This window comes from Pelophylax lessonae (assembly GCF_965119305.1).
Source record: "Pelophylax lessonae genome assembly, chromosome: 4".
Lineage (NCBI taxonomy): Eukaryota > Metazoa > Chordata > Amphibia > Anura > Ranidae > Pelophylax > Pelophylax lessonae.
The window spans coordinates 655,678,075-655,693,655 of NC_138771.1; the positions used below are offsets into that span (position 1 = coordinate 655,678,075).

The 15,581-nt window shown below is 42.1% G+C and overlaps 1 protein-coding gene across 1 annotated transcript in view; it reads left to right on the plus strand.

Annotated features, from left to right (window-relative positions):
- Positions 1–15,347, plus strand: part of LOC309553053 (uncharacterized protein) — a 36,310-nt gene extending 20,963 nt beyond the window's left edge. Inside the window, 2 exon segments of the mRNA XM_082253951.1 lie at positions 13,524–13,614; positions 13,617–15,347. Coding sequence (XP_082110077.1) covers positions 13,524–13,614; positions 13,617–15,221 — 1,696 coding nt within the window. The 3' untranslated portion in view covers positions 15,222–15,347.
- The last annotated feature ends 234 nt before the right edge of the window (positions 15,348–15,581 follow it).

The following is a 15,581-nucleotide window of genomic DNA, read 5'->3' on the forward strand; positions in this document are numbered from 1 at the left end:
AGCATATATGGATACCTTTGCTGATAGCAGCTGTGGTGATTTTCTGATTTCAGCACTGCAGTTAAAATCCTATTTTGGTATACGTGGATAGTGTCGTGTATACCCATCATTAAATTCAGTGGGTGGTTGTTTGGGCGGTTAATGATGAGTAATACTACGCATTATTCCTGTGCTGATTTCTGATAGGTTCTCTTTTTTTCCGTTCAGCCCACAGGCTGCATGAAAAAAAAAAACCTATATGCCAAACAAGGACCAGCAATGTACTGGTACGTTGCTGGACTTTGAGTGGTTATACCAGGATGATGCCTGCAGATTTAGGCATCATCTTGGTATCGTTTTTTACAGCCAGCTGTTGGCTTACATGTAAAAGCAATCCTAGCAGGTAATTGGCCGCTAGACTGCTTTTACATGCAGTGGGAGGGGCCTCCCCCCCCCCCCCCACCGCCGCCTTCCGCAGCCTTCCGTGGTTTTTCTCGGGCTCTCCTGTCCCACCGGTTAACCCGAGAGTGCAGCCGGTGGTTCAATTATCTAACCATAGAGCTAATTGGAGATTAGAATGGCTCCAATCATCTCTATGGCCTAAGATACCGGAGGCTACGAGCATTTCATGACTTCTGTTTCGCCAGAAATAAACAGGGCCATTGGGAAATTGGGAAAGTATTTTATCACACCAATTTTGGTGTGGTCAGATGCGTTAAGGTCAGAGGAAAGATCTAGAGTCTAAAAGACCCCAATTTTTTTTAAAAAGAGTACCTGTCACTACAGATTGCTATCATAGAGGAAATTTAAATTCACCGTGATAACAATAAAAATGATAAAAAAAAATGAAAGAAAAGGTGTCAAAATAACATAGAAAAGCAAATAAAAAAAAAAAAAAAAAAAATCAAGCCCCCCTGTCCCCTTGTGCTTGCGCGCAAATGCGCACACAAGCGTTGGTCTAGTGTCATATGTAAACTGCAATTGCACCATGCATGTGCGGTATCGCCGCGAACGCCAGGTCGAGGACAGTAATTCTTGCAGTAGACCTCCTCTGTAAGTCCAAAGTGGTAACCTGTAAAGACTTTTAAAGGCTTTTAAAACCGTACGTAGTTTGTTGCCATGGCACGGGCGTGCGCATTTTTTAAAGCATGTCATGTTAGGTGTCTATGAACTCGGCAAAAGAGCATCTTTTAAATTTTACCAAACAATTTGGAATTATATAGTGTATTTCTGCATTAAATATAAAAAAAGTGTTTTTTTTACGCAAAAATTGCGTTTGGAAAATGTGTGCGCAAATACCGTGTGACAAAAAAAATTGCAACATCCACCATTTTGTTCTGTAGGGCCTCTGCTTTAAAAAAATATATAATGTTTGGGGGTTCAAAGTAATTTTCTTGTAAAAAAAAATATTTTTTCATGTAAACAAAAAGTCACAGAAAAGGCTTGGTTTTCAAGTGGTTAGAAGAGTGGGTGATGTGTTGCTAAAATTGAGCTTAAAATGCCAGGACTGTTCAAACACCCCCCAAATGACCCCTTTTTGGAAAGTAGACACCCAAAGCTATTTGCTGAGAGGCATATTGAGTCCATGGAGTATTTTACATTTTGCCCTAAGTTTCAGGAAAATGACCATTTGTTTTTTTTTTTTTTGTTTTTTTTACACAAAGTTGTCAGTAAATGATATGACACCCCAAAATACATTCTGCTGCTTCTCCTGAGTACAGGGATACCCCGTGTGTGAGACTTTTTGGCAGTTTAGCCGCGTACAGGACCCGGAAAACCACTCCCCACCTTCAGGCTTTCTAAGGGCGTAAATTGTTGATCTCACTCCTTACTACCTATCACACTTTTGAAGGCCATGAAATGCCAAGATGGCACAAAACCCCCCCCAAATGACCCCATTTTGCAAAGTAGACACTCCAATCTATTTGCTGAGAGGCATGGTGAGTATTTTGCAGCTCTCATTTTTTTTGGAAAATGAAGAAAAAACAGGAAAATGCATTTTTTTCCCTCTTTTTTCAATTTCCAAAACTTTGTGACAAAAAGTGAGATCTGCAAAACACCCAACATGCCTCTCTGCAAATAGCTTAGGGTGTCTACTTTCGGAAAAGGGGTCATTTGGGGGGGGGGGGGGTTGTGCTGTCTTGGCATTTCATGGCCTCCGAAACTGTGATAGGTAGTCAGGAGTGAAATCAACAATTTACGCCCTTGGAAAGCCTGAAAGTGGGGGTTGGCTTTCGGGGACCTGTACTCGGCTAGACTGTAAAAAAGTTTCACACATGGGGTATCCCTGTACTCAGGAGAAGCAGCAGAATGTTTTTTGGGGTGTCATTTCACATATACCCATGGCATGTGTGAGAAATATATAATTTAGTGACAACTTTGTGTAAAAAAATAAAAATAATAATAATATATTTCCCGGAACTTGTGGCAAAATATAAACTATTCCATGGACTCACCATGCCTCTCAGCAAATAGCTTGGGGTGTCTACTTTGCAAAATGGGGTCATTTGGGGGGGGTTTTGTGCTATCTTGAAATTTCAGGGCCTCCGAAACTGTGATGGGTAGTGAGGAGTAAAATCAAAAATTTACGCCATTAGAAAACCTAAAGATGGGGATTGATTATCGGGGTCCCGTACACAGCTAGGCTCCCAAAAAGTCTCACACATGGGGTATCCCCATACTCAGGAGAAGTGGCAGAATGTATTTTGGGGTGTCATTCCACATATACCGATGTCATGTGTGAGAAATGTATCTTTTAGTGACAACTTTGTGTTAAAAAAAAAAAAATAAAAAAAAATTTTTAATTTTCCCAAAACTTGTGGCAAAATATAAAATATTCCATGGACTCACCATGCCTCTCAGCAAACAGCTTGGGGTGTCTACTTTCCAAAATGGGGTCATTTGGGGGGGTTTTGTGGTATCTTGACATTTCAGGGCCTCCTAAACCGTTATAGGTAGTGAGAAAATGCAATGAAAAATGTACGCCCTTTGAAATTATGATGGTTGTGATTGGTTTCGAGGTCCTGTACACAGCTAGGCTCCCAAAAAGTCTCACATATGTGGTATCCCTGTACTTAGGAGAAGCAGCAGAATATATTTTGGGGTGTAATTACACATATACCCATGGCATGTGTGAGCAATATATAATTTCAATGACAACTTTGTGTAAAAAAAAAAAAAATGTTTTTTTTAGTTATTTTTCAAACACCTGTGACAAAAAAATGAAATATTCAATGAGCTCAACATGCCTCTCAAAACATTCCTTAGGATGTCTTCTTTCCAAAAAGTGGTAATTTGGGGGGGGTCTTGTACTGCCCTGCCATTTTAGCACTTCATGAAATGAGATAGGCAGTCAGAAATTAAAGCTGCGTAAAATTTCAGTATTTACACCATAGTTTGTAGACGCTATAACTTTTGCACAAACCAATAAAAATACGCTCATTGAATTTTTTTTTGTCAAAGACATGTAGCTAAATATATTTTGGCCAAAAAAAATGACATAAATTGAGTATATTGGATATTTTTTAAAAGACAAAGTTGAAAATGTCATTTTTTTGCAAAATTTTCGCTCTTTTTTTATTAATCTCGCAAAAAATAAAAATCGCACAGGTGATCAAATACCACCAAAAGAAAGCTCTGTTTGTGGGAAAAAAAGGACGTAAATTTCGTTTGGGTACCACATTGCATGACCGCACCATTGTCAGTTAAAGTCGCACAGTGCCGAAGCACAAAAAGTGGCCCAGACGTAAGACAGCAAAATGCTCTAGTGGTAAAGTGGTTAAAAAAGAAAAACTGAAATATCACATGGTCCTAAGTATTCAGACCCTTTGCTCAGTATTTAGTAGAAGCTCCCTTTTGATCTAATACAGCCAGGAGTCTTTTTGGGAAAGATGCAACAAGTCTTTCACACCTGGATTTGGGGATCCTCTGCCATTCCTCCTTGCAGATCCTCTCCAGTTCTGTCAGGTTGGATGGTAAACGTTGGTGGACAGCCATTTTTAGGTCTCTTCAGAGATGCTCAATTGGGTTTAAGTCAGGGCTCTAGCTGGGCCATTCAAGAACAGTCACAGAGTTGTTGTGAAGCCACTCCTTCGTTATTTTAGCTGTGTGCTTAGGGTCATTGTCTTGTTGGAAGGTAAACAAGTCTGAGGTCCAGAGCACTCTGGAGAAGGTTTTTGTCCAGGATATCCCTGTACTTGGCCGCATTCATCTTTCCCTCGATTGCAACCAGTCGACCTGTCCCTGCAGCTGAAAAACACCCCACAGCATGATGCTGCCACCACCATGCTTCACTGTTGGGACTGTATTGGACAGGTGATGAGCAGTGCCTGGTTTTCTCCACACATACCGCTTAGAATTAAGGCCAAAAAGTTCTATTTTGGTCTCATCAGACCAGAGAATCTTATTTCTCACCATCTTGGAGTCCTTCAGGTGTTTTTTAGCAAACTCCATGCGGGCTTTCATGTGTCTTACACTGAGGAGAGGCTTCCGTCGGGCCACTCTGCCATAAAGCCCCGACTGGTGGAGGGCTGCAGTGATGGTTGACTTTCTACAACTTTCTCCCATCTCCTGACTGCATCTCTGGAGCTCAGCCACAGTGATCTTTGGGTTCTTCTTTACCTCTCTCACCAAGGCTCTTCTCCCCCGATAGCTCAGTTTGGCCGGACGGCCAGCTCTAGGAAGGGTTCTGGTCGTCCCAAACGTCTTCCATTTGAGGATTATGGAGGCCACTGTGCTCTTAGGAACCTTAAGTGCAGCAGAAATCTTTTTGTAACCTTGGCCAGATCTGTGCCTTGCCACAATTCTGTCTCTGAGCTCTTCAGGCAGTTCCTTTGACCTCATGATTCTCATTTGCTCTGACATGCATTGTGATCTGGAAGGTCTTATATAGACAGGTGTGTGGCTTTCCTAATCAAGTCCAATCAGTATAATCAAACACAGCTGGACTCAAATGAAGGTGTAGAACCATCTCAAGGATGATCAGAAGAAATGGAAAGCACCTGAGTTAAATATATGAGTGTCACAGCAAAGGGTCTGAATACTTAGGACCATGTGATATTTCAGTTTTTCTTTTTTAATAAATCTGCAACAATGTCAACAATTCTGTGTTTTTCTGTCAGTATGGGGTGCTATGTGTACATTCATGAGGAAGAAGAATGAACTTAAATGATTTTAGCAAATGGCTGCAATATAACAAAGAGTGAAAAATTTAAGGGGGTCTGAATACTTTCCGTACCCACTGTATATAATATTCTCAAATGATACATCAAACATATATCCAGAAGCTGAAGGTGAATGGAAGACAGGATCCCTCTACTACATTCCAATAAATGGGAAGTGGTATTTACCAACTTGAAAGCGTGCATGGTCAACCCCCTTTCATTCTAGGCCATTGTTCAGTTTTCAGCTCTGTCATACTTTAACTAACACTCAGTCATGCAACACAGTGCCCAAATTAATTTTATATAATTTTTGAGACAGACGGAGCTGTTTTTTTTTGGTGGTATTTAATTATCACTCGGTTTTTATATTTTACTATATACTGTAAAAGACAAAAAATAAAAATTTGGGGGAAAAAAACTGTTTCCCTTAGTTTCTGCTATAATATTTTACACAAATATTCTTCATAAATTTGGGCCACAATATCTACATTTCCTTGTTAGAAAAATCATTGTATATTATTTAGACTGTGTGAAAGTTATAGAGTCTTCAAGCTATGGTATATATATTTAAAAATGTATCAATCTTGCAATTTTGACGTACTGACTGACTATATAATTTCTTGAAACCATGAAATGCCAGGACAGTACAAACACTTCTAAAATGACACCTTTTGGATAGAAGACACTCCTTTGTTAGAAGTATGGTGATTTTCTTTGACGACTTGTAATTATTATTTTTTTTTAAATGAAGAAAGTAAATTAAACTGAATTTTTTTCACAAAGTAGGTGCAATTTTAACAAGGTATTTCTCATGCACATTATGGGCATACTTACAATTACACCCCAAAACATGTTCTTCTACTTCTACTGAGTATGGGGGTAGCACATGTGTGAGGCTTTTTTTTCTTGCCTTGATACATAGAGGGGCCAAAATCCAAGGAGCACCTTCAGGGCTTGCAAGAGGCACAAAATATGCATTTGATTACCTGGCTACCTATCACAAGGCCCTGAAGTGCCAGGACAGGAGAAACACCCACAAAATGACCACATTTTGCAAAATAGTCCCTCCAACACATTTCATTTGATGCACATTGAGTCTTTTGAAATTCATATTTTGTTACACAGGTTTTTGGAAAATGAAGATTTATTTTTTACACACAGCTGTCAATTAATAAGATATTTCTTAAACACAGTATGGGCATACTTGGAATTGCACCTCTCCTATTCCTCCCGAGTATCAGGATTGGAGTCCCTGAAACACCAGGACAGTAGACAGTAAGAGGGATAGTGAGTCTTTTAACCACTTTACCACCGCCCACAGTAATATTACTGCGGCAGAGTGGCTCGTTATCGTCTGACGACGTAGTACTACGTCGTCAGACACTCCCCCTTCTGGGCGGCGCTTGCGCGCCGCCGGAGGCTCGCTCCCGCTGTTTTCGGTCACAGCGGGAGTCGGGCCAGGGGAGGAGCAGTGGCGATCGCCGCCGCTCTTCCCCGATCGTCGGGGATCTAGTGTGGAGATCCGCCCGCCTGTGTAAACACAAGCGGGCGGATATCCCAAGTGACAGGGAGTGACAGATCGGAGTGTTCAGCATAGCTGGACATCCGATCTGTCCCTGGCTCACTCAGTCACCTCCCCCCCCACACGTCAGTAAGCACCAGGCATACATTAACCCCTCCCTCTCCAATAAAATTAACCCCTTCCCTGCCAGTGTCATTTTTACAGTAACAGTGCATATTTATAGCACTGATTACTGCAGTAATGTCACTGGTACCCCCAAAAATGTCAGTCAAGGGTCCGATCTGTCCGCCGCAATGTTGCAGTACCGCAAAAAAAATTGCAGATCGCCGCCATTACGCGTTAAAAAAAAAACACCAAAAATGACAGAAATCTTTCCCTTTGTTAGTAAACGCAATAACTTTTGCGCAAACCAATCAAAATACGCTTATTGTGATTTTTTTTACCAAACATGGGTAGCAGAAAACAAATTGGCCAAAAATTTTTAAAAAAATTGGTTTTTACATCATTTTTGGGGGGAATTTCATATAAAAAATTTTTAAAAATATTGTTATTTTTTCAAAATAAACGATTTTTTTTGTTTATAGCGCAAAAAGTAAAAATCGCACAGGTGATCAAATACCACCAAAAGAAAGCTCTGTTTGTGAGAAAAAAAGGACGTAAATTTCGTTTGGGTAAGGTGTCGCACGACCGCGCAATTGTCAGTTAAAGTCACACAGCGCCGAATCGCAAAAAGTGGCCTGGACGTAAGACAGCAAAATCCTCCGGTGGTAAAGTGATTAAAGAGTTCATTTTTTTTCCAACGTGTTTTTGGAAAATTCTGAAATAAAAATTGCTTTTTTTCAAGCAAAGTTGTCAATTTAATATATATATATATATATATATATATATATATATATATATATTTCAAACACACAGTACCCCAAATCACATTATGTTACTCCTCCTGAGTGTGGGGATAACACGTGTGACTTTTTGAATGTTTGGACTTATTATCTATCGAACATTGTATTTTGTGTATCACAAAAGTCCAACCAACATTATATAGAAAACAGTGTACTGTAATGGTCGCCTCTGTATAAATGGTCAGGTAGTATAGCTTAGTGTAGCATCACCTGTAGCAGTCACTGTTCCTATAAGCCAAGCAAGCCTAACTTACTGGTCAGGGCTGCTGTTAGAAATCGCCAGGCCCCGTACAACCTATCTGGCAGGCCCTCCGCCCCCCCCTGAATATATCAAGACAATATTTTCACTAAAATCATTATTAGCGAGCACAAACATAACAGAGAACCTGTGTGAATTAGTCCTTTTTGTTTTTTACATTTAAACAAAAAAAAAAAAATAATATATATTTTTTAAAATGTTTACAAAAATGTTGCTGGCTGTGATGACACTGGCACTGGTGTGGGGGTAATCAGGAACACTACAACATGACGATTGTATCCATACCATACTGGGCAGGCGAGGACATACAGAAAATAAAAAAAGTTCAGAGGAAACTTCACCTTCCCATTTCCTTACACGCAACCATTCTCTTTACTCAGATTCCATCAATAGATTTTCTGATGTCTCTGGCATTTTTGAGACAATCAGCATTTCCGGCAGTGTCACAAAAATAAGCATTAAGGTGCTCAATAAACATAAACATCAGAAACCACCTCATATGATCATTGAAGGGTAAAGGACCGGGCGTGGAAAGAAGGAGTTCATCTTGGGCTCACCATTATTTGGCTGATTTTTGGAAATGATGATCCCCATGTCTGAATCACTTGTGATGAATGGGCACTATTATCCTTAGAGGACAGTAATGGACACCTTATAACGTCAGAGGCTTACAGCACACAGAGGTGTTCCATCTTGTTGGAAACTGTTAGATTTGCAGCCACTGTTCCTTCCTCTTTATTGGTGATAGGGAGAGGAGAGTATGAATGCAGACCCAACAATGTCATACATCAGCTGAATTTTATGGCCAGTATGGGCACTCCCGCAATAGGATGGAGGATGAGCAGATGTCTCTTCTCTTCTTAGTCATTTTCGTCTTTTAGTGAAGAGGATTTCACAGGAAGAATGCACGTTTCCAAATCCACAGAATAATTGTCCCACAATGGTCTTTATTTTCCCCAGACAGACACATTTCTCTGTATGAGATCCTTTTATGATCTGTGTTGCTCCATATAACTTATCATATGAATACAGTATGTAGGCGGGACATTAAGAACGTGAGCATAAAGTTTCATTCCTGAACAACACTAACAGGTCTCTGGCCCTAATTCCACGTTAGTGTAAGTTCCCACTCCCTGAGGAAGCAAATAAACCAGCACATGTACAATACTATGCCTGGCACTTCACCCTGGCAGAGCCAGATACCAGTTCAATGGATAAATCAATGGTAGCAAGAAGAGGCAAGGCCAATAACTTTTTAAAGTTTTACTTTCACAAGTTCAAGGTAGACAACTTCAGTGGCACTTACAAAGGCAATCTATGTCCTGTCCTCATCTTCCTCCTATCTAGGGCACCAGGACCCCTTCAGGTATACCCCAGCTGGGGAATACCAATCACTGAAAACACTACATTTCTGTAGAAAGGGCCTCACCAAGTCTCATGGAAGCCATATCCAGAGTCTCACTCCTCATCTCCATGCCTCTCTACCCAAACTCCTCCTACTTTCTAACATAACTGACCATTTGTCTATGGGGAGGACACCACCTAGTAGCCAAACTGTGAATTGCACCTACACCCTCTTACAAGCATGAGTCCAAGGTCAGCCTTGCCCCGAGTTGTTAATTATTAAACACTTGACTGCATTCTTCCCCAGTGTCAGAGACTTTAAAGGGTTTGTAACCTTATACTATGATCTCCTGCCAGCCCTTCTCTTTTAAGCAGCCATAATGTAAGTGTTTGGTAAAAATGAAGCTTCTAAATATATTTTTTTCATGCATCTTCAGGCCGGTCATGTGACTCTCGGCCGCTCTAATACTCCGATCCAGGGCTATAGTGGGTGGGGTCAAGATCTCCCTCTGACGTCAGCCAGGGAGGTCATGTGAACGCCATCATGCTCTCTGCTCAGCCCCTCCTGCTGTAGCCCTTAGATAGGAGAGAAGAGCAGTCGGGAGTCACGTGACTAGCCTATAGATACATGAAAAAGAGTATTTATAGGTTTCGTTTTTAACAAGACAGTGCAATATGGCTGCCCAACCCCTTCATGACTAAGCCTTTTTCTGACATGTGTTGCTTCAGTATTTTTTGCTAGAAAATTACTTAGAACCCCCAAACATATATATTTAGCAGAGACCCTAGAGCAGTGATGGCGAACCTTGGCACCCCAGATGTTTTGGAACTACATTTCCCATGATGCTTATGCACTCTGCAGTGTAGTTGAGCATCATGGGAAATGTAGTTCCAAAACATCTGGGGTGCCAAGGTTCGCCATCACTGCCCTAGAGAATAAAATGGCAAATGTTGCAATTTTTATTGTCACAGGGTATTTACGCAGCAGTCTTTCAAATGCTATTTTCTTTGGAAGAAATGCACTTTCATGAAAAAAAAAAACAGGAAAGTTAGCCCAATTTTTTTGTATAACGTGAACGATAATGTTACCCCGAGTAAATAGATACCTAACATGTCATGCTTTAAAATTGCGCACACTTGTGGAATGGCGACAAACTACTTAAAATTCTCCAAAGGCGTTCACTTCTGCGCGCGTGCACGGAGGGATGAGGCACTTTCAATTTTTTTTCTCCTTATTTTTTTTATTAATTTTATTTTTACACTGTCCCTTTAAAAAAAAAATCTTGATCACTTTTATAGCTGTCACAAGGAATGTAAACATCTCTTGTGACAGTAATAGGCAGTGACAGGTACTCTTTATGGAGGGATTGGGGGTCTAAAAGACCCCAAACCCCTTCACTTCATTTCAAAGTATTGTTTTGAATGCTGTAATATTTTTTACATTTGGCGTCTTTAAGGCTCCAGTACCCGGAAGTGATGTCATGATATCGCTTCCGGGTTTTTACATCGCAAACCCGATCAGAACCGAATCCGGCTTTGTTCAGGTCTTCAGCCAGTCAGTGGACGTGCCGGCTGGTCGCTTGGGTCTCCCAGGGTGATGGGAGGCTGATCACCTCTGCAGATTTATTAACGATTTTATATACAAAGAAAAAAACAAACAATATTTTTCACTTTCTGCTATATAACATTCCATAAAAAAATGTGAAAATCTAATTTTTCATCATTTTAGGCCAATTTGTATTCTGCTACATATTTTTTGTAAAAAAAAAAAAAATCACAATAAGCGTATATTGATTAGTTTGCGCAAAAGTTATTGCAAAAGATTTATGTCACTTTATTAATTTTTTTTACTAGTAATGGCGGCGATCTGCGATTTTTAGCGGGACTGCGACATTGCGGCCGACAGATTGGACACCTAACTGATATTTTTGAAACTTTTGTGTTCCTCTATAGAAGGATCACAGGCGCTCTGCGATCATTTCAGAGAGAACAACAGCTGACCGGTGTTCTCTCTCAGCGGGGTGCCCAGGGGCAATCGATGCCACCGGCCCCATGGATCGGCATCCCCGCTACCTAGTGGGGGCGGGCGCATGCGGCCGGTGTACGCTCACCCCCAGTACCGCTCCCATGAGCCGACGTACCCCTACACCGGTTAGCACAGCCGTGCCAGCCTGTCGCAGTAAATCTGTGGCTGGCGGTTGGCAAGTGGTTAACTGACAATTGCGCGGTCGTGCGACACTGTAACCAAATAAAAAAAACGTTTTTTTTCCCACAAATAGAGCTTTCTTTTGGTGGTATTTGATTCCCTCTGTGGTTTTTATTTTTTGCGCTAAAAACAAAAAAAGAGCGACAATTCTGAAAAACAAAACAATATTTTTTACTTTGTGCTATAAAACATCCAATAAAAAAAAAAAATTAAAAATCAAATGTTTTCATCCATTTAGGCCAATATTTATTCTGCTTCATATTTTTGGTAAAAAAAGATTTCAATAAGTGTATATTGATTGGTTTGCGCAAAAGTTATCGCATCCACAAACTAGGGGAAAGATTTATGTCATTTTTATTTATTTTTATTTACTAGTAATGGCGGCGATCAGCGATTTTTATCGGGACTGCGACATTGCAGAAGACAGATCGGAAACCTAACTGACACTTTGGGGGGACCAGTGACATTACTGCAGTAATCAGTGTTATGCACTGTCACTGTACTAATGACACTGGCAGGCAGGGCCGCCATCAGGGGGTACAGCCAGTACTCCTGTATGGGGCCCCGGCACATAGGGGGGCCCGGACAGCAGGAAGATCGGTAGGATGATAGCATACCTCCCAACCTGGGCAGGACTGTCCCGCTGTACAGAAGCTTTGTCTGGCATAATTCTGGTGATAAATGTTACCTTCTAGCTCAGAAGGACCTGCAGCAGTGGGAACATTTAGAACAGCCAGGGATTGGCTAACAAACCAGCTGGGTGTGCACTATGCAGCCACAATGAGAGACTACACCTGTCAAATTCATGCTGTGATGTCGGTAATGGGCAGGACTGCTACTCAGACCCGCCCCCTGTGTCAAGCAACACGTGCATAGGGAAGAAGGAGAAGGAAGATATGGCAGCCAGCAACAGAAAGGTATTTTAGAAAGGTAATCATGTGGAAGATGGGGGACCTTTGGGGAAGATAAGGGCAGAGGAGAGGTGTGTGTGTTGCAGAGGTTGTAGCAGCTGGGAAGAGGTGCAGTACAGAGGCATTTATGTACATTCGCTACTATGGACAGCTTGGTATGGCACTACTCCCGATTTTTAACATTGTCCTCAATGGAGAATCTTGGTCAACTTGGTATGGCACTGCTCCCTGTCTAACATTTGCATCTATGGGAAATCTTGGTCAGCTTAGTAAGGCACTACTCCCTATCTAGCACTCTCCTGAATCCTGTGCAAATTGCACTCCAGAACCCTGCATTCTGTATATAGCATTCTCCTGAACGTATTCCTGACCCCTGCACTCTGTACTTAATGCATTCCTGACCCCTGCACTTTGTATGTAATGCATTCCTGACCCCTGCACTCTGTATGTAATGCATGCCTGACCCCTGCACTCTGTATGTAATGCATGCCTGACCCCTGCACTCTGTACGGGCCTACGGGGATGGGGTTGTGAATTTGTGGAGGGATTTTGGGGGTTGCACTGTGAGGGGTGATTGGGAGGGATTTCTGCTAGGAAGAGGGATTGGGGGAGGGGGTGATAATATAATTTTGATATTTTCGGTGGAAGGGGAGGCACTGTCAGGTAGGCCGTATGGGGCCCCAGGATTTCTAGCGGCAGCCCTGATGGCAGGGAAGGGCTTTCTAACTGTGTGGGGATGGACTCAGTAGATGAACACAGAGATCCATGTTCCTAAATAGCAGGAACATAGGATCTCTGTGTTCATCTGTGACAGAACGGCGGTCTGCCTTGTTTACATCAGCAGACCGCCATTCTATCTCTATGGAGAGCGATCATGGGTGGTTGGCGAATATCGCATCTGCCTGACCCACTGATTGGCTCCCCTCTGGCCATCACGCACACCCCACTGTCTATTACAGGAAACAATGTACAGATACGTCATTTCGCATAATAGAGCCAACCTGCCACAGTAAAACTACAGCAGGCAGTCGGCAAGAGGTTAATCTGTGACAGTTTGTATTGGTTTTTGCATTCCTATTCACTTGTATGGGGAGAAAATCAGTTCTACACGGAAGTTTGTTGACACCGGCCCTAATTTTCACCAAAGTGACCTCTATTTTCCTGAGACACGCACATTGTTATGGATGATATTCCTCCAATATTGGTGTCCCTCCATATAACGAATCCTATGAATAAAGTAGAAGTCACAGCCCAGCCTCACCCTGTGTAGGAGGAGGTCACCCCTCCCAACTGCATTCTTCCCCGGAGTCAGAGAATTTTACTTTCATTTCTCTCTTCTGCTGTCAGCGATGGCGTCTGCTGATCTGAGAGCGGAGCTGGAATGTTCCGTCTGTCTGAACATTTATACAGATCCTGTAAACCTGAGATGTGGACACAACTTCTGCCGGGTCTGTGTTGATCGTGTGCTGGATACACAGGAGGGGTCTGGAGGATATTCCTGTCCTGAATGCAGAGAGAAGTTTCCGGATCGGCCTGCACTGCAGAGGAACATAACACTGCGTAACATAGTGGGGAATTTCCTGTCTGCTCAGCCTGATCAGGAGGAGTCCGGGGTCTTCTGTTCTCACTGTGTGGACTCTCCTGTACCTGCTGTTAGATCCTGTCTACACTGTGAGGTTTCTCTGTGTGATAAACACCTAAGAGTCCACAAAAAGTCCCCAGAACACATCTTATGTGACCCCACCTTGTCCATGGAGAGCAGGAAATGCTCCGTCCATAAAAAGATCTTTCACTATTACTGCACTGAGGATAATACCTGTATCTGTATGTTATGTGTGATTGGAGGACATAAAGGACATGAGATGGAGTCACTGGATGAGGCTTCTGAGAAGAAGAAGGAGACGCTGAGGAAAGTTCTGCAGAAACTTCTGACAAAGAGAGAGGAGACGGAGGAAAGAGTCCAGAGTCTGCAGGAACACAGGAGGAAAGTAGAAGAAAAAGCAGCTGGTGACACCGAGAGAGTCACTGCCCTGTTTAGAGATCTCAGGAGACGTCTGGAAGACCTGGAGAAGAGAATCCTGAGGGAAATCTCCGGGCGGGCAGAGTGGATCTCCATCTCCATCCGGGATCTGGAAATAAAGAAGGAGGAGCTGTCCAGGAAGATGCGTCACATTGAGGAGCTGTGTAACATGACGGATCCACTGACTGTCTTACAGGAATCAGACACAGGTGACTTGTGTGACACTGAGGATGGAGATAATGAGGACAGAGAGAGACATGAGAAGCTCCTCCATGATGGAGGGGGTCTGGATGTGGCTGGGATATCACACACATTACACACATTATCTGATATAATAACAGAGGTAAATGTAGACTTCTATATACAGGGAGCTGCAGACATATTACTGGATGTAAACACAGCTAATAATTATCTACATATATCAGATGACAGGAAAACTGTATCCTGCTCAGATAGAAAGCAGAATAATCCAGAAACACCAGAGAGATTTCAGGTTTATCCTCAGGTGTTGAGCAGTCGGAGTTTCTCCTCAGGGAGACATTACTGGGAAGTGGATGTCGGGGGATCAGATTGGTGGGGAGTCGGGATGTGTTACCCCAGTATAGACAGGAGAGGAGGACTGCAGTCAGTGATTGGAAATAATAACAAGTCCTGGGGATTGTACAGGAATGGTGATCATTATGGGGTGATACATGACAGTAAAGTGATCCCCTTACCCACCAATATCCCCAGTAACAGAGTCAGGATAGATCTGGATTATGAGGCCGGGCGGATCTCCTTTTATGATCTGTGTGACCCGATCCGACACCTCCACACCTTCACCACCACCTTCACTGAGCCCCTCCATGCTGGGATATGGGTAGGGAGAGGTTGTATAAAGATCTGTGGGGGGGATGAGAAGGGGAAGGAAGCCTGAGCACTCGGTGGGTGGAATACAATGAGGTTAGCACTGGAGTGGAGAGATTTTGGCACATCACATTACTTGGATAAAGAATTTTTTCGGCTTCACTAATGAACTTTCATTCATATGGCTTCATACTTAAAGGGATATACACTTATTTCTTGTACTGAGTTCTAATGTGATTGTTTTTCATTTTTATTTCTACTATGATGATTGCAATTATTTTATACTAATTGATTGTTTTAAAGGGATAGAGCATCTATTATATGTTAATGGTCCTGCCGGGTTTTCTATTATAAATATATTATATAAAACATCTCCATTGCTCCCTCTCAGATCACTGTGATTGGCTGGAATAACTGTATAATTATAGTG